This window comes from Musa acuminata, chromosome BXJ1-8 (assembly GCF_036884655.1).
Source record: "Musa acuminata AAA Group cultivar baxijiao chromosome BXJ1-8, Cavendish_Baxijiao_AAA, whole genome shotgun sequence".
Taxonomy (NCBI): domain Eukaryota; kingdom Viridiplantae; phylum Streptophyta; class Magnoliopsida; order Zingiberales; family Musaceae; genus Musa; species Musa acuminata.
The window spans coordinates 51663031-51679111 of record NC_088334.1 but is presented as its reverse complement, the minus strand read 5'-3'; the positions used below and the strand labels follow the sequence as shown (position 1 = coordinate 51679111).

Sequence of the window (16081 nt, the reverse complement as noted above, 5' to 3'; positions counted from 1 at the left end):
GCTCCCGGACTAACCCAATATGTTTCTACAATTTGTTTTTGTCCTGAATTTTAATTTTTTAATAATATTAAGAAAACTATTAAAATGTTGCATAAAAAAATCGTAATTGATGATCATCTAATTCGACGGATCCATTTATCCTATGAACCGATTAGGGAAAGAAAAAAAAAAAAGATTATTGAATAAAAAATGCATTTAAAATTAGATACAGAAAGAGATATTAGAAAATAAAGAAGCAGTACACAATTACGTTAGGAATAAAAGAATTGGAAGGATAAAAGCGGTATTTTAAGTAAATACTGAACTACCATTCCAACCCCACCATGCGGTCACCAACAAACGGCTGCTTAAATTACCAGCGTACCCTTTTTCCCCTAACCCGAGATTTTAAAGAAACAAATGGTAAATTTGATATTATAAGAGACTTTGAGGGTTCTTTACCATCAAGTTTTCTTGCTTCAGCCCGTCCCCATCTCGTCTCCCCAGCATTAATTGCGACGCTCGATCGGAAGAGAAGACGAAATACTTTGAGCCGAAGCAACAAAAATTAGGGTTCCCGTGGTGCGATTCTACTTCATCTGCTTGGGGTTTGTGGTAGATCTCTTCGGTTCTTCCGATCCGACACGCTTTTTTTTTTTTTTTTTATGGTTTTCGAGAATCCGTCTTCTAATTTCAAGTTCTTGTTTCCCGAAGAGTTTGGAGTTCTTGCGAGATCGTGGTCATCGCTGTGCGATTCGCTATGTTTTCTTCCGGTTTGCGGTTTTTCTATGATGGATCACGACTTTCTGTGATGGCTTCTGATATAAAATACAAATTTAGGCTGATCAATGTACTCCGAGGCAATTTTAGTTCTTGTTCGATCGGGTTGAATTCTTTTCCGGCTGATCTCTGATTCATTTTAATCTATGCGTGGAATTTCTTGATTTGCTGATTTGATCGAGCCCAAACTTATGATTTTTACTAGTTGTAAAGGGCTTTGAGGAAATCGCTGGTGTAGGTTTTATTGGGGATTTTGCTTTGGAGCCATGAGCAAGCAGCCGCTGATATATAGTTTTGTGGCCAAAGGCGCTGTGGTGCTTGCCGAGCACACTACATTTTCTGGGAATTTCAGTACTATTGCTGTCCAGTGCTTGCAGAAGTTGCCTCGAAATAGCAACAAATTTACTTACTCATGCGATGGTCATACATTCAACTTTCTGCTTGATAAAGAGTTTGGTATGGTTATTGATCTGGTGAATTTGTTTTCATGTATGTTCCATAGCATTTTCTAATTTTTCGGATTGACTTCTTTCCTTGTAGTGTTCCTTGTGGTAGCCGATGAAGCTGTTGGGAGGAGTGTACCGTTTGTGTTTCTGGAGCGAGTCAAGGAAGATTTCATGCAGCGTTATGGAGCAATCATTGATGGTGGAGGTCCTCACCCACTTGCTGATGAGGATGAGGATGATGATCTTTTTGAAGATAGGTTCAGCATTGCTTACAATCTTGATCGTGAATTTGGGTATGGGAAGAATTTCGCACCTGAGATTCTAAAGGACTTCAAATGGCTTGTAACTGATTGCTTATTTGTTTGAGCAGCCCCAGGCTCAAGGAGCACATGCAGTATTGCATAAATCATCCAGAAGAAATGAGCAAGCTCTCCAAGTTGAGAGCTCAAATTACTGAGGTCAAAGGAATAATGATGGACAATATTGAGAAGGTATGTGGATTGATGTTCATTTTAGCAGCAAATCCTCAGATGCATTGTTGTGCCTACGCGAATTGCCTTTTTTTAGGTAGTGAACATTCTCGTCTTTTGTTATGCTAAAAAGGGCACTATATGTGATACCAGTCTATCTTAACACTCTGTGATTATGTGAAAATGGCATGATCTGCTACTTTGTGTCAAAACTTCCCATCTTTTTCTTATCCTTATGAATCAGGAACTATTGAAGGTACCATATCCATAACAATTTTGGGACATCACAGGTATCTGATGTGGAATTTTTGAAGGTTAGCTAGCTAGAGCTAGAGTGGAGGTAAGAATATGTTGAATAGGCATCTGGGAGCATGTTTAGTTAGTACTGGTGTGAGGGACACTCACCATCTTATTACCAGCCCTGTGTTAATTTAGTGTTTCCATCACTTCCAACTAAAATGTGTTACCTCTATCCCCTTGAATGTGTAATATGCTCCAAACGGAGCAGGACGACGTTACCAGAAGCTTCATCATGACATCACCTGTCAAAATTTTGGCTTTACCAGGTTATTCTCCTTATCTTATGAAGATTTGGTTGTCTGCAACAAGTATCTCACTAGCAAGCTTTTGTTTGCCTGCAAGTGGTCACTTGAAACATGTGTGCGTGCAATTAAACCCACCATTCAGCAAGTGGACATCTGATCTAAGATATTTCATGTTGCACTTGCAAGCTGCGTTGCAAGTCAATATGGGATTTGGATAGTCCACCCCCCCATGTCACACGTGTTGCCTCCATACACGTTGTAGTTATCTCTTCCTCTTCCTCCCTCTTTCAGCATAGATTATTGTCGCCTCTATGTTAGTTACAACTGCAAGTAACAGTTATACATGTAGGCATCCAAATAGCTGCACCTGCAATTTCTATAATGCTTACTGCTGGTTGCAACTGCTACTTTCAGGCATTTCCAGTTTCAAGCAACCAAATTCCCCCCTTAATTTCTTTTAAGGAAGTTAGTCGCTTTCAAAAGTTTGTTTTGGATGAGCATCCTTTAAAATCTTTCTTCAATTTTGTGGATTAAAAATATGATTTTTTTTTTTCACTTACTGGTGCTTTCCTAGCTTCACAGGTTTAAGATTGGTTATAGAATTTAGAAAAGGGACCAATCCAGATTAGGCAAATCAAAATTTAAGATTTTCAATATTGTTTTTATTTTTATGAAAGTAAACCAAAGTGATATTTGTCAGGAACTCGTAGTCCCACAGCAGAATTACAAGCGCTTGAAAAATCACGGTTTTGCAATCACCCAGAGCAGATTCAGATCAGATGATCCCAAAAGACAATGTTTCCAATACCATTCTTCTATACAATTATTTGCTGATAGATGATCTGTATATGTCATTTGATGCATTCTTCATATCAAACTGCATAATTATTCTTTCATGCTTTTACTTGCTGACTGACAAGATAAAAGAAACTCCTTAACCCTTGTGTCTCATATCAAGGAGGTTATGCAACAATTTTGTTATATGGAATTTCTATGTTGAATTTTCATTCAGACATTGAAAGCTTGCATAAAATCAGACCCAGACCTTCTGGTTTATTGAAACTACACCTGAACACTGATCCACATTTGGCTAGTGTCACAATACAAGAATACGAGACTACTAAGGACACCCAGAAAAAATTTGTTAACGTAAGTAAACCACAAGAAACATGATGACTTTGTTAGGCTTTTCAAAATTAGTTGAGAAGGGATTTCAGATATAAAAGAGCACGCTAGTGCATGAGGCTCCTACCATTGCAGGAGTACGAGTATATGGTCAATGTATACTACTTTATGTACAAGCAAATGGCATGATATCTTAAATGCTTAATAATAATTTCAGGGCCTATTAGTTTATGCAAATGAATAGTTAAATGCACATTTTGAGTACGATCCATCTTGGTGAAGATTGTTATATCCTTGAAGACCTTGATGAATCATGGCTTTATTATCTAGGAGACTCAGTTTTGTTAAAGTTGACAAAGTAATTTTATGCTTAACAATGGTGCATGCATAGCCAATGAAGAACTTGTATATATTGCATTTTATTTAAATTTTGCATTTTAAGAATTAAGTCAGTGCTTGTAGGTAAAGTAAGTTGTTGGTGACATACCTGAAGCTATTTTTTCAATATTATCTGTTCATATTTCCTTGTAAACTAGAAATCCGTCTTCCACAAGTTATGAGCAACCTAAAGTCCCCTATTCTTCCTGCTATGCTGCTAATCAGGATTTATTTATCCTCCTCTATTTGATCAAGCTGTCATAGATGTTCACTGAAAATATTTTACTTAACCTTAGCTTGGAGGATTTAATAGTAGCTCCCTCTATACCTGCTAGCTAGAGTATACCATAAAATCATTTGTGAAGTCAAATTTATTCATCATAAGGTAATGTTTTGTTTTCCGGATGAAAGGGTCTATTGGAAAAGATAGCTTCATAAATTAACTAAACAAATCATTGTAGTTATTTTTAAGTGGTAAACATTTTGTATTAAAAGAAAAACCATTTTATACAAATGGTCAGTTGTCTATTCTGTGTTAAACACTTTTAGTTGCTTGTAAAGCTTGGCATAGAATGCATTCCCATGAAATTTATTATCTGAACTCGGGTACACATTCCAACTTATTGTCTCAGCAGTGCCACAATCATGATGGGGCAGTGTGGGTCCACTGAATCTGATCACAGCAAATTATCCAATTTTACAAAACTGAATTTGTTTCATTAGTATTATCAAGTTTTGGGATTTTGTAAGGAGACTGCCTATCTCTAGGATGCCAATGCCGAATGTGAATTTTGTTTCAATTGTTTCTTGGTTTATTGACAAGCCATTAAAAACATCATTGCTGCTCTAATTGTTTGAAGAATCCTCTATGAAATGTTTGTAAGTGGATGGAATCTGAAAGAATATAATTTACAGAATGTTAACTAACCTGCAAAGATATAAAATGAAGCTCTTTGTTCATGTAATTTAAACGGTTTGCCTGTTCTTATCCCCTCATTTTGTGTGTAGTAGGTCGCAATGTGTTGGACTCCCACTTCAGTGCTTCTTCACAGTCAATCATGTTTTCCAATCTCTATCTATGGTTCAGAAAATCTCTAGACTAAATGCAAATTTGACCTGAAAACAAGCTATTGCAATTCTTCCATCTTCTGGCTATATCCATATAAATGATAGTGATGATAATCGATGTATTGTATAGTTTTTTTTTTTTTTTCTAATGTTTCTATGTGCAACGAAAGTGAAAACTAAATAAATTGCAATGTCGTATAGGTTCTTGATCGTGGAGAGAAAATTGAACTCTTGGTGGACAAGACTGAAAGTTTGCAGTTTCAGGTACTTTTTTGTTTGGAAAGAACAATAGAAAATTTGACAGTGCTGTATTTTTCTGGAAATGATGAGCCAAAAGTCTCATTTTTGTTTTATTTATTTATTTATGTTTCAGGCGGACAGCTTCCAGAGGCAGGGCAGGCAACTCCGGAGGAAGATGTGGCTGCAGAATATCAGATTCAAACTGATCGTGGCTGGCACTCTCATTGCACTCATACTCATCATTTGGTTGAGAGCCTGCGGAGGGTTTAAGTGCTAATGGGTATGACTGATCCTTTGGTTGGTGGCTTGCGAACGTGAATATGATCCATCCATCGTCTGTTGGATACAGCGAATGCTGCTACTATGTGCATGTGATGTCCATTAATTAGCTTCGTTGATATACCTACACTACACTACACAGATAATACTGAAACTTTGGATTCATTGTGCACTTAACACAGTGAAGAGGCAGTACTCTCTTTTTAAGTAATTTCGTCTACGTTGTCCGTTCAAAACGCTGTACCGTGATGCTATATAAGTTAAGGTGTGGTCGGCCATTCGGTTACTGCTACCGAGCGCTCTCGATATGATTGAGTTCTTTTAGCTAATTAATTAATTAATCACTAGGGGACTATGGCACACTTTTGATTTCTGCAATAACCGGGTATTTGCGGAGTTGCACATTGTTGTTTTACGTTTTAAGTTTGTCTGAAGAGCCAAGAACGATGAATAAAAAATAGTTGATGTGGAAGCGCCCATAACACAACTTGCTGATGCAGATATCGAGCCACAGCTTCAGATGTGACCCTGTCTAGCACACTGTATGGTCCTGAATTGCTCTTCGTGCCACGGTGGGGGGATTCACATCCGTTGTAATAATAAATTCATAGTAGCAACGAAAAAACGCATCTTATACGACAGGAAACATGTATAACAACAAGAATCCCTGTTGCTAATGTTCACAAAATTATGACAAGTATACGATAAAACTTAGTCCATAACAACCAACAAAAACTTGAACATGTAGTCTATTGCCAATGGAGAAATAAGATGACACCTAACACATCCAGGCTCAGCAGCAACGTTGTTCTATCCATCCACAATTTACTTAATCTTCTTCTTCGGCCTCAGCTGCAAAAATAACAAGAAATCCATCAAAAACCAATATATATATATATATATATATATATATATATATATATATATATATATATATATATATTAATATATATATGCACTACTCATGGACACCTATGATAACAAATAATGGCATGATTCCATGTTAACAATCTATGAAAGATGGATGTGGGATGTGTCCAAAATGACGACACAGATATCTCGACATACCCAATATATATATATAAAAAAGACAACACTTGCTAAAAATATAATTCTCTCAAAAAATCCATAATAATTATTCACAAAAAACATATTAATTTAAGAAAGCATCTGACCAAATCCAAGAAGCATCCCAAAAATAACATATTTGACTTGTATTTGATATGAACATGACAAACAAATTGAATTACCTTAACTCATAAACGATAGCTAAGTTGGCTGATTTTAACCAGAAATTACAACAAGATCATAGAAGCTCACCTCTCAAAGATGGATGATAGTTAAAAGATTGCACGAGTCTTTTTACAAGAATACTAAAATACACTTGTAGATATAATAACCCACCTGATTGCTATGACCACACTTCTTCTTGCGGCAATTAACAGCCCTCGGATGCAATCTTGCATAGCATCTGCAAATAGAAAAAGTACTCTGTAAAATTCAGTGCATGCAAACTGTGGGATATGAAAGTATATTCAACTAGTAAATAGTATCATGTTGGACGGGGAACAAAACCGTTGCAACTCCAAATCCATATTTGATCTACAAACATGATCTACATAATAGTTATAGCGGATTGACAAATACTAAGTAAAACGAAGAATAAGCTTCTTAATAAACATGCTCTGAGATAACAAAACTGAGATCTGGTTCATTGACATCCAGAACCATACTTATAACAAAGGATAAAACAAAGGACTACAACTGCAGCCAGGTAAATAATACATCAAATTAATGAATCACAAAAAAGAAAACAAGACTAATCCAAGCAAAACTGGTTAAAAAGAGCAAAGCCACAAAACATAAATATGTCACAAATAAAGAGTTGGAATCTTCAAGTTAATGATCAGGAAATAAAAAAAGCAAAGTTCAAAGAAGTTGCAACCTCAAAATAAGATGCACTTTGATATCTTAATTGACAAAAGGCATATATTTTGATGTTAATTGGCAGGTCAGAATTCTAATATGCCTCAATAGTTGAGCACATGAGAAAACTTCCGTTCGCACATTTAATTGATTCATCACGCCTGCCATATTAAGCTTCATACAATGCGCTAGTAAAGGTAAAAATAACTCTGCCTATAAAAATGGTTAGTTGCCAGTTAAATAAATAACAACAATAACTGTGTCTAAAAGAGAAAGGAAATCAGTTTCCCAGCAAAGTTGAACAAAAAAGAAACACTGAAGCCAGAATAGCAACATGAATTTAAGATTAAAAAAAGTTGCAACCATGAAATAAGCAGTAATTTTATACCTTAATTAAAAAGATACTTTGATATTATTTGGCAGGTCAGAATTCTAATATGCCTCAATAGTTGAGCACATGAGAAAACTTCTATTCACACATCTAATTGATTCATCATGCCTGCCATATTAGGCATCATACAAAGCACTAGTAAAGGTAAAAATAACTCAGCCTATAAAAATAGTTAGTTGCCAGTTAAATAAAAAACAACAATAACCGTCTAAAAGAGAAGGGAAATCGGTTTCACAGCAAAGTTAAACAAAAATGAAACACTGAATCCAGAACAACATGAATTTAAGATTAAAAATAAAAGTTGCAACCATGAAATAAGCAGTAGTTTTATACCTTAATTAAAAAGATACTTGATATTATTTGGCAGGTCAGAATTCTAATATGCCTCAAAAGTTGAGCACATGAGAAAACTTCTATTCACACATCTAATTGATTCATCATGCCTGCCATATTAAGCTTCATACAAAGCACTAGTAAAGGTAAAAATAACTCAGCCTAAAAAAATAGTTAGTTGCCAGTTAAATAAAAAACAACAATAACCATCTAAAAGAGAAGGGAAATCGGCTTCACATCAAAGTTAAACAAAAATGAAACACTGAATCCAGAACAACATGAATTTAAGATTAAAAATAAAAGTTGCAACCATGAAATAAGCAGTAGTTTTATACCTTAATTAAAAAGATACTTTGATATTATTTGGCAGGTCAGAATTCTAATATGCCTCAAAAGGTGAGCACATGAGAAAACTTCTATTCGCACATCTAATTGATTCATCATGCCTACCATATTAAGCTTCATACAAAGCACTAGTAAAGGCAGATAGCAAGCTTGAGCATATAATAATTGTTAGTTTCCAGTTAGAAAAAAAGCACAATAACTCTGTTTAAAAGGGAAGAGAAATCAGAAAAATGAAACATTCCAAACCACAAACAAGTTGGAAGAAACGAGTTACACCATCCAGACATCCAATTCTAATAAGAATTCTCTTTGTAAAAGAAATGTGGTAATCATAATAGATATTGGCAATCATATGAACATTGAAACTAAGGAAAGACACAAATGCTCGTAACTATAACAATAGACATGAGGAACCAGGGTATTGACACTGCAACCATAATCTTACGACATAGTATGATCACAAAAACCATGGCACCCAAGTCCAATGGATCTTGAAATACACCTTGCTTGCAAGATAAAATAAAGGATTGTTTATCTAACACCCAAGTCCAGCAAAGCTTTATAAATTTGTTTATCCAATGACATCAAGGAGTAAAAGAGGATATTTAGTAACACTAGCATCAAAAATAAGAAAGGAACTAACAATGTCATTGTTATTCGAAACAAAAAATGCTTTGCATTTGTGTGCTTCTTAAAGCTAAATGGAATTTAAAAAATCATTTGCAAGAGTATGGGTGTTTGTACACTCTGGAGAATCACCACAAGTATCACCCAATCACCAATACCTTAAAAGCACGTCACCCTTTGGAATATTCCAAATCTTATGCTAAAATAACTTCATGTTATGTTTCACCCATGACGATCTCGGCAGTAGAGCCAATGCAAGGTGAACAAAATCCGTCCAAAAGATACTAGATTGTACGTGTTTCACATAACTTGTTTGCTTATGAGAAGCACATGATACAAACAGATTAAGGGACAGAGAATGATAATCCAAATGAAAGTCAATAAAGCGCAAATAGATTACGGATGACAGTTTAAAGAGAGATTAAAAGAGGAAGATGAACATACTTTCTGCAAATCATCTTTTCCTGGTTGTATTTCCTGGCTAAAGCCATAAGCGAGGGCTCGATAATCCCACCCCTCAGCCTCAGCACCAGATGCAGCGTCGACTCTGTTACAACACCACAAGAATCGAAAATGCGCATCAAATTTCAAGATTACAATCCCAAAGGAACCACAAATTGTAGAATCTCGTAACAAATCAAAACAAAATGGAGAAAAGAACGGTTGGTGCACTCAGGGACCTTTCTGGATGTTATAGTCAGCGAGGGTTCTTCCATCCTCGAGCTGCTTCCCCGCAAAGATCAGCCGCTGCTGGTCCGGCGGAATCCCTAATGATCATACAATAAAACGACAGCGACGCTCCATAAGTAATGAGAAATAGAGATCAATCCAACCGACTTAAAGAAGTGGAGATCGATCGATCGAAAGCCGACAGTACCTTCCTTGTCCTGGATCTTGGCCTTGACATTGTCGATGGTGTCGCTGCTCTCGACCTCGAGGGTTATGGTCTTCCCCGTTAGGGTTTTCACAAAGATCTGCATCTTGGCCGACCTCCCTCGCGCCGCGTGTAAGGAGAAGCACCTCTTCGCACGAGCGCCTTTTATAGGACTCCTCGGCTGCTAGGGTTATCATCATGCAGCATAATTACGAAATTGCCTTTATTGGGCTGCATTGAGATCTAATCGAGGCCCAGCCCAATCCCTAGGCCCATTTCCGCCATCATCATCCTTTCTATTCCATTTCTTCTTCTCTGGAAAATATCTTTAAAAGCTTTTGATAATTAAATGGACTTCAATCTTTCTTGTGTACAAATTATACATCGATCATGGATTCTTCCTCAACAGCTCATATTATCCTTTTTGTGCAGAAAAGATGATGGAAACACTATGAAGTTGTTAATCCTTGTTGATTGATTTAAAGGTTTTGTGGAAGAGAGCTTCATGGTAATGCTCGATTTCGATACATGTAGCGAAGAACAAAGAGGCAACAGATGTGGCATCATGCAAAAGGCAGACCACAAGATTAATCCGAGGTGAAGCGTTCCGGTTCTCAGATCCTCGCGATCTCCACAGATGTCTGGAGGGCCTGAAGGAGGCTTCTCATGATTCGGGGCTCCCCCGGCGGCACTTGATCCTTCATTGGTCCGTTCCTTATGGCTCGGAAGACGGGGCCGGAGCCGTCGGTGGCCGGAACAACCAGGCAGTCGATGTACGCGCACACCTCCGTCTTCCCGTCCTCGACCTTAATGAAGCCCAGTCTGGCTCCACCCGCCACCTTGTCCACCTGTTTCCACTCCAACACTGTCAGTGAGCAGATCACGAAGCTATCGAGGAGAAGGAGAATGAGATTCTCGAGCGTTAGGTTTCTTGCGGAGGAAATCGACAGACCTTGAGAGGAACAGGAAGTGGTAGATTGGCGCCTTGACACAAACTGTTTGCCCACTGCACACACAACGACAGTTCATCACGAAGCAAGCACCGTTGACATCCATCCACTGGCAACATCACGAAGTAAGCTGTTTACCTGGAAGAGAAGGGTCTCGAATCGAGCGACGTCAGTGTCAGGAGGCAGCTTCATCGTCCCCAGGGAAACTCCGTCGTCATCGGCTTGTACGATGCCGTCGTTCTTCGACGAAGCTCGGAGTGGCGAGATGGCTGCTTCCACCGCCCTCCTCTGGAGCTTTGTTGAGCTGAAGCCGAAGAGAGGAAGAGAAGCGGCGGGGGTGACTCGGGGGGTGGAGGAGCAGAATGGTCTCGACGGGATCAGCTGGCATCTGAAGTGAAGCAACTTCGCTGCAGCAGTCGCCATGTCTTCTGACAGGAGATTGTACGGTGTTGGGTGTTGCTGTTCATAACCTCTGTTGAGCCACACGATGGGTGCTGCCACTGGATAAGGATCGGAGAGTCATGTGGACCGAGCTTGAGATGATAATTTTAAGTTAAAGCAATTTGTTCTATGCTGTAAGAGGCTCGAAAGAAACGGGGAAGAACGCCATCTGTTCAAGCATTTGTCTCTACCTAAATTTTGCTTCCAAAAAAAGTTGAAATTTGGTGTAGAAAGAGATGTTGTAACACTGCCACTGCATTTAACTCGGACATCCCAAGAAGGATCTACTGATGCAAAAAAGCCTAAGCATTTTGAGTCGCCTAGTTCTCAACTTAAGTCAATTTATCCCATCAAATCAGATCAAGATAAAATGATATCAAACTTAGTATCGAGCATCATAGGAGACACGAGTAGAAAAAAGTAATTCATAAATCGAGATAGAAGAACATCACGACATATATCATGTTAGGACTAGATTGGAAGTTACGTTAGTCCGTGTGAAGACATCAAGCCCAAGTCTCAAAAGGATTTAATGTTTTTTACCTGTAATACTCCTCTCTGATGAAAACAAACATAGACAAACCACTGGTTCTTGCTAACACCTGTTTTACTGAAAAGCAAGATCAAGCCCATCCAACAGAATATGCAAGTCCAATGGTTACCGAATCATAACATCCGACATACTTAATTGTTTCTTGACACAACTAACACAAGATTCTTACACATCTTAGCTTGCTCTTTTCTCAAACAGCAGAGTGGAAGTTTTTGGCTTGTACTGCCACACACAATCAAATTTGTACCTGAGTAGCTAAAGATAGAAATATTCGTTTATGCAAAATGGAAACAAAGCTCAAGGAAATAAATGGTTTTACTAATTAGTACCTCTTTAATTGTTACTAGCAATTTCAATCCTTGACTATTGTTCGCAGTATCTTCACATCGTGTATCGGCCTGAATCAGCAGAAAGCAACGAGGATATAAGATATGGCCGGCCAAAGAATATATAAGAAAAAGAAGCACAATAGATGTAAACCTGGGGTTGGATTAAAATTGTGGAAAAATGAAACAAATATCAACGGACAAAGATTCAGTTATATGATAGATATTACTATCATAAACAACTATGGATAATCCAAGTTTCGAATTTGATATCTAGATACCTTATTTTGTAGCTTCATTTGAACTAGTTACTTGTGCAATTCCAATAAGAAGCTCGTCGAGCTCAAAAATTTGACACCAAACAACATGATTCTAGTTTAAAGTGAATTAATATAATGACACCTGTATTTGGCTTGTGCAAATAAAAACGAACCCAACAATATTAGTTTATATCTCATCAACCAGCTCAAACAGAATTGTGAAGACAAACATCCCCATGGGTTATGGGCTATTTTGTTGGCATATTTAGTTGATGCATCAAATTCTTTGGTAAGTAAAAGATAGAGCCGGTCAGACTCTATTCACATAAAGCTTGGTACAGAGTAAGAGTCACAGCTAGGTACTTTGCAGAAGCAGCCATCAGAAACTTATACATTTCTGAAGCATATTTTTATGCAAAATCCAGCACATCTACATCTGCAAAGTGTTTTTTTTTTCTTATCTCAATTTAAAGAAAAACATGTGTAAAATCCTGCAACGTTTTCAGCCATGCTAGTTCATTTCACACTTCATAGTTCAGAAAAAATTAACTTCTTTGGAGAAACAGAATGCTTAGACTAAACATTATGTGGTTGATCTTTAAGTTGTTTTGAATACCTTATCTTTCGGATTATTGATTTTGCATGCTAAAACATGTGCATCAGAGATGCACATATATGCTAACATATACAGTATACCATACTGTACACTTCATGACTTACCTATCATTGTTGTCAGTTTGCACACTTCCAAGACGTTTAATAACCTCCATCCCGCTGCAAACTCTTCCAAAAATGGTGTGTTTTCCTGTGGGAAGTCATATCACAACCATATCAAATTCTTAACATAGTAATATAACAACAATTCCAATGCTCACTTTTGATGTCTGAATGATAAAAGAAGGCTGAGAGAAAGTAAGAATAGGATTAAGAATATACGAATCTAAAAGCACAGGGATCTGGCAGATCATCGGACAGACATTCAGGAGCTGAGATTTGTAATTAGGTCTTTATGGTAAACAGTAAACAGTCATTATCTACACATGCCATAGCCAAAAGTGTTCAAAACAGCAAACAGAAATCAAAATTACTCTTTTACATGAAATATGGTATGCGACTGAAAAAGTGTAAAACTTTATGACCAACTCTAAAGGACCTCAGGCAGCATTGAGAAATTAGGGACAACATCCACAACCTATATGATGTTTAATGCCATAAAGATTGGTCACATCTCATTTTGGAATGTATCACTTTATTATGTATTGCTAACCATGAGAGATAGTTTCAAAGGTCAGTAAGAGTTGCCCAATAGTTTCTTGTAGCAGTGAAGAACTGATCATTTATGAGGTAATGTCAAATGAAAGCTCCCTCTGAAGTTAGTGAAGATGTCATCATATAAAAAAGTTATCTAGGTGCTGATAATTTTTATTATCTGTTTCTTATATACAGACTAGTCATTTTGTAAATTACAATATCATATGGAAGGAATGGTTGTTGTAACTTTGGTGAAGGACAACACATTTTCTTCTTTCTTCCACTTAAGATTATCTCATATTCTTCTTCAGAGCATACTTCATATTTATCCTCGTTTTTGTACATTTGTAGCAGTAGACTGCACTCATTATCATATTTTTTGCAATTTTCTTTCGGATCCTACTCTATTCCAGTATCCTCTATGCACTTTTTGCAATCACTTTTACAAGATAGGACAGAGCTAATCTAAAACTGTTATGAACTAACAACCAAAAAAGTGGTCATCATTGCAACAAAATAATAATATGGACCACCAAACCCTTAAAAGCACTTCTCAGTCTAATCATGACATCTTAACATTTACATACCAAATAATCCATGAAACCTTTTCAAGTACACAAATCTTACAATAGCATGTCTCCTGAAGTCTTCTTTTTTAAGAGACATGCTCTGGACAAAATGTAACTTTCATATCCCTGATTCTCTATTTGACCACAAAAGCTTCCTCAAGGAAACACTATTTCCAATCTTTCAAATTATTGCAGGCTTCAAAAGGCAGCATAAGAAGCACTTTCACTTCTAAATGTTTGCCTTGTACATGTCAAATGTTGATGCTTCATAGATACCTTTGGAAACATGTCTGGTATTTCAAGAATAGTAGACTCTTATCCAGCCTACACTTATTTTATACATATGGGCTCTATATATGAAGGGCATACAACGAGGCACGTGTCGCCAAGACAAGTCGAAAAAACCAAAAAGATCCTGCAACCTGGATAGATTTTAATAGATTTAGTATTTTTTTCAATAAACATCTTTCAACAGCCTAAGAATATTTCCAACATGGAGTATCTAGCAATTGGTCAAAATGTGAACTTTTAAGTTTCCTCATGCAATAAAGCAAAAATCAAAGTCTATTTTAGACGTTGATACGGAACTGCATCACCCATTTTATATCAAGTAGAAAGGCAGCCATGCAAATATTTCACCATAATATATAGTTTCACTAATGTAAACTAGTAAGCAAAAAATAAGTAATAGCTTGATTAACTCAGAAACAGCATATCGGTGACATGCAATCAAATTAGAAAGTCCCACTACTTAACTGCAAAGAAACCAACTTCAGGTATTATTTCTTCTCAAGTGAATAAGAAGAAATTAAAAACAGAAATAAACTTGTATTTCATGTTTACATACCATCCAATGATTGACATGGTGCTAAAGTAATAAAGAACTGGCTCCCATTGGTATTAGGACCAGCATTTGCCATCGATAGTATGCCCGCTCCTGTATGCTTCAGTTCAGGCCTGATCTCATCCTCAAACTTAGGACTGCAAAAACAAACAATCAAATTAAACATGAAATCAAAGGATGAACTCAAAAGCACATTTTTACTATCAATGCGTAAAAAATCACGCTAGTTCAAAGCAAGCTGCTAATTTGCAAATCCAAGTGACAACCAAGATAAAAAATAACTCCCTCTTGAAAACTTGCACAAAACCCTAAACCCCATCGACGTCCATAAGGAGAGCAAGATAGCAACAAACCCATAGATGGATTCACCACCTCTCCCAGTCCCCGTCGGATCTCCACCTTGCACGATGAAATCCTACACCAGAAATAACCTAATTAGCGAAAATAGTCGCAGAAAATTCCTTCTTTTTTTCCTCAATAAGCTACATTAGGGACAAAGGAAGGGCGAGGGGGAACCTTAATAATCCTGTGGAACTTGACGTCATCGTAGTAACCTCTCCTGGAGAGCTCCACGAAGTTCCTGCAAGTTTTCGGTGTGTGCTTGTAGTACATCTACGTTCCACCGAAGGAGCGACATGAGAGAGAGAGAGAGAGAGAGAGAGAGAGAGGGGGATCCGAGGGCACAGATCGAACGAAGAGGAAGAGCTGAGGAAGGAAACAGAGTAATAAAGGGAGAACCTCGACGGTCAAGGGCCCCATGGAGGTCTCCAAGGTGACCTCCGGAGCGCCGCCGTCCGCGCTCCCCCACATCGCCGAGCGAGGAGCGAGACTCGAAACCACAAGAGATGAGGGCGGGTTTTCGAATGCCTCGCTGGGAACTTTAGTGGTGTAGCCATACCATGCCCGAATAAATTCAAATCCGAAACCCGATAGGGTTTATTGGGTACTGCATCCGTTAAGATCGCGTATAGGTCTCTATATATATATATATAGAGAGAGAGAGAGAGAGAGAGAGAGCCGAAAACAATGGAAGAAATTGTGTCGATTCTTGATCAAGTCTGTTCATACGTATATGTCGAAT

General features: G+C 37.5%; 4 protein-coding genes and 4 non-coding genes across 13 annotated transcripts; 1 reads left to right on the top strand and 7 right to left on the bottom strand.

Moving 5' to 3' along the window:
• Window positions 1-415: 415 nt before the first annotated feature.
• Window positions 416-5596, top strand: LOC135588751 (vesicle-associated membrane protein 727-like). 3 transcript variants are annotated; one of them, XM_065081044.1, is made up of 6 exons: window positions 416-561; window positions 998-1215; window positions 1300-1498; window positions 1576-1696; window positions 4993-5055; window positions 5165-5596. In XM_065081044.1, the coding sequence occupies exons 2-6, from the start codon at window positions 1026-1028 to the stop codon at window positions 5306-5308; spliced, it is 717 nt and encodes a 238-aa protein (XP_064937116.1). In that variant the 5' UTR covers window positions 416-561; window positions 998-1025; the 3' UTR covers window positions 5309-5596. The 3 variants fall into 3 exon arrangements, with proteins under 3 accessions (XP_064937116.1, XP_064937115.1, XP_064937117.1); XM_065081043.1 differs by having other exon boundaries at window positions 441-594; XM_065081045.1 differs by having other exon boundaries at window positions 482-587.
• Window positions 5597-5918: 322 nt separating this feature from the next.
• Window positions 5919-10066, bottom strand: LOC135588750 (ubiquitin-ribosomal protein eL40 fusion protein). Its single transcript, XM_065081042.1, has 5 exons — window positions 9810-10066; window positions 9613-9699; window positions 9377-9479; window positions 6715-6781; window positions 5919-6162 (listed from the first exon to the last, which is right to left on the bottom strand). Exons 1-5 carry the CDS (start codon window positions 9910-9912, stop codon window positions 6136-6138), a joined length of 387 nt encoding a protein of 128 aa, XP_064937114.1. The 5' UTR covers window positions 9913-10066; the 3' UTR covers window positions 5919-6135.
• Window positions 7313-7407, bottom strand: LOC135591895 (small nucleolar RNA Z266). Its single transcript, XR_010478660.1, has one exon. It is a non-coding gene; the product is annotated as a small nucleolar RNA Z266 (small nucleolar RNA).
• LOC135591892 (small nucleolar RNA Z266) lies at window positions 7651-7744 on the bottom strand. Its single transcript, XR_010478658.1, has one exon. It is a non-coding gene; the product is annotated as a small nucleolar RNA Z266 (small nucleolar RNA).
• Window positions 7986-8079, bottom strand: LOC135591891 (small nucleolar RNA Z266). Its single transcript, XR_010478657.1, has one exon. It is a non-coding gene; the product is annotated as a small nucleolar RNA Z266 (small nucleolar RNA).
• LOC135591893 (small nucleolar RNA Z266) lies at window positions 8322-8415 on the bottom strand. The gene has a single exon (XR_010478659.1). It is a non-coding gene; the product is annotated as a small nucleolar RNA Z266 (small nucleolar RNA).
• A 192-nt stretch (window positions 10067-10258) lies between the features above and the next one.
• LOC135588748 (uncharacterized) lies at window positions 10259-11179 on the bottom strand. The gene is made up of 3 exons (XM_065081039.1): window positions 10895-11179; window positions 10759-10812; window positions 10259-10654 (listed from the first exon to the last, which is right to left on the bottom strand). Exons 1-3 carry the CDS (start codon window positions 11177-11179, stop codon window positions 10421-10423), a joined length of 573 nt encoding a protein of 190 aa, XP_064937111.1. The 3' UTR covers window positions 10259-10420.
• Window positions 11061-15894, bottom strand: LOC103995661 (peptidyl-prolyl cis-trans isomerase CYP18-2). 4 transcript variants are annotated; one of them, XM_065081041.1, is made up of 7 exons: window positions 15739-15894; window positions 15517-15612; window positions 15354-15415; window positions 15004-15137; window positions 13057-13141; window positions 12080-12148; window positions 11061-11256 (listed from the first exon to the last, which is right to left on the bottom strand). In XM_065081041.1, the coding sequence occupies exons 1-6, from the start codon at window positions 15808-15810 to the stop codon at window positions 12103-12105; spliced, it is 495 nt and encodes a 164-aa protein (XP_064937113.1). In that variant the 5' UTR covers window positions 15811-15894; the 3' UTR covers window positions 11061-11256; window positions 12080-12102. The 4 variants fall into 4 exon arrangements, with proteins under 4 accessions (XP_064937113.1, XP_009414581.1, XP_064937112.1 ...); XM_009416306.3 differs by lacking the exon at window positions 11061-11256 and adding an exon at window positions 11697-12005; XM_065081040.1 differs by lacking the exon at window positions 11061-11256 and adding an exon at window positions 11697-11997.
• Between the last annotated feature and the right edge of the window lie 187 nt (window positions 15895-16081).

Excerpts from the sequence above, each read along its gene's own strand:
- LOC135588751 (XM_065081044.1), top strand. The coding sequence starts at position 1,026 with ATGAGCAAGCAGCCGCTGATATATAGTTTTGTGGCCAAAGGCGCTGTG. Across the intron at positions 1,499-1,575 it reads AATCTTGATCGTGAATTTGG|CCCCAGGCTCAAGGAGCACA; the intron begins GTATGGGAAGAA and ends TTGTTTGAGCAG. Across the intron at positions 5,056-5,164 it reads CTGAAAGTTTGCAGTTTCAG|GCGGACAGCTTCCAGAGGCA; the intron begins GTACTTTTTTGT and ends TTTATGTTTCAG.
- LOC135588750 (XM_065081042.1), bottom strand. The coding sequence starts at position 9,912 with ATGCAGATCTTTGTGAAAACCCTAACGGGGAAGACCATAACCCTCGAG. Across the intron at positions 9,700-9,809 it reads CAAGATCCAGGACAAGGAAG|GGATTCCGCCGGACCAGCAG; the intron begins GTACTGTCGGCT and ends TATGATCATTAG. Across the intron at positions 6,782-9,376 it reads GAAAAGATGATTTGCAGAAA|ATGCTATGCAAGATTGCATC; the intron begins GTATGTTCATCT and ends TTCTATTTGCAG.
- LOC135588748 (XM_065081039.1), bottom strand. The coding sequence starts at position 11,179 with ATGGCGACTGCTGCAGCGAAGTTGCTTCACTTCAGATGCCAGCTGATC. Across the intron at positions 10,813-10,894 it reads TCGAGACCCTTCTCTTCCAG|TGGGCAAACAGTTTGTGTCA; the intron begins GTAAACAGCTTA and ends TTGTGTGTGCAG. Across the intron at positions 10,655-10,758 it reads CACTTCCTGTTCCTCTCAAG|GTGGACAAGGTGGCGGGTGG; the intron begins GTCTGTCGATTT and ends GAGTGGAAACAG.
- LOC103995661 (XM_065081041.1), bottom strand. The coding sequence starts at position 15,810 with ATGTGGGGGAGCGCGGACGGCGGCGCTCCGGAGGTCACCTTGGAGACC. Across the intron at positions 15,613-15,738 it reads TGGGGCCCTTGACCGTCGAG|ATGTACTACAAGCACACACC; the intron begins GTTCTCCCTTTA and ends GGTGGAACGTAG. Across the intron at positions 13,142-15,003 it reads ACCATGTCAATCATTGGATG|GAAAACACACCATTTTTGGA; the intron begins GTATGTAAACAT and ends GACTTCCCACAG.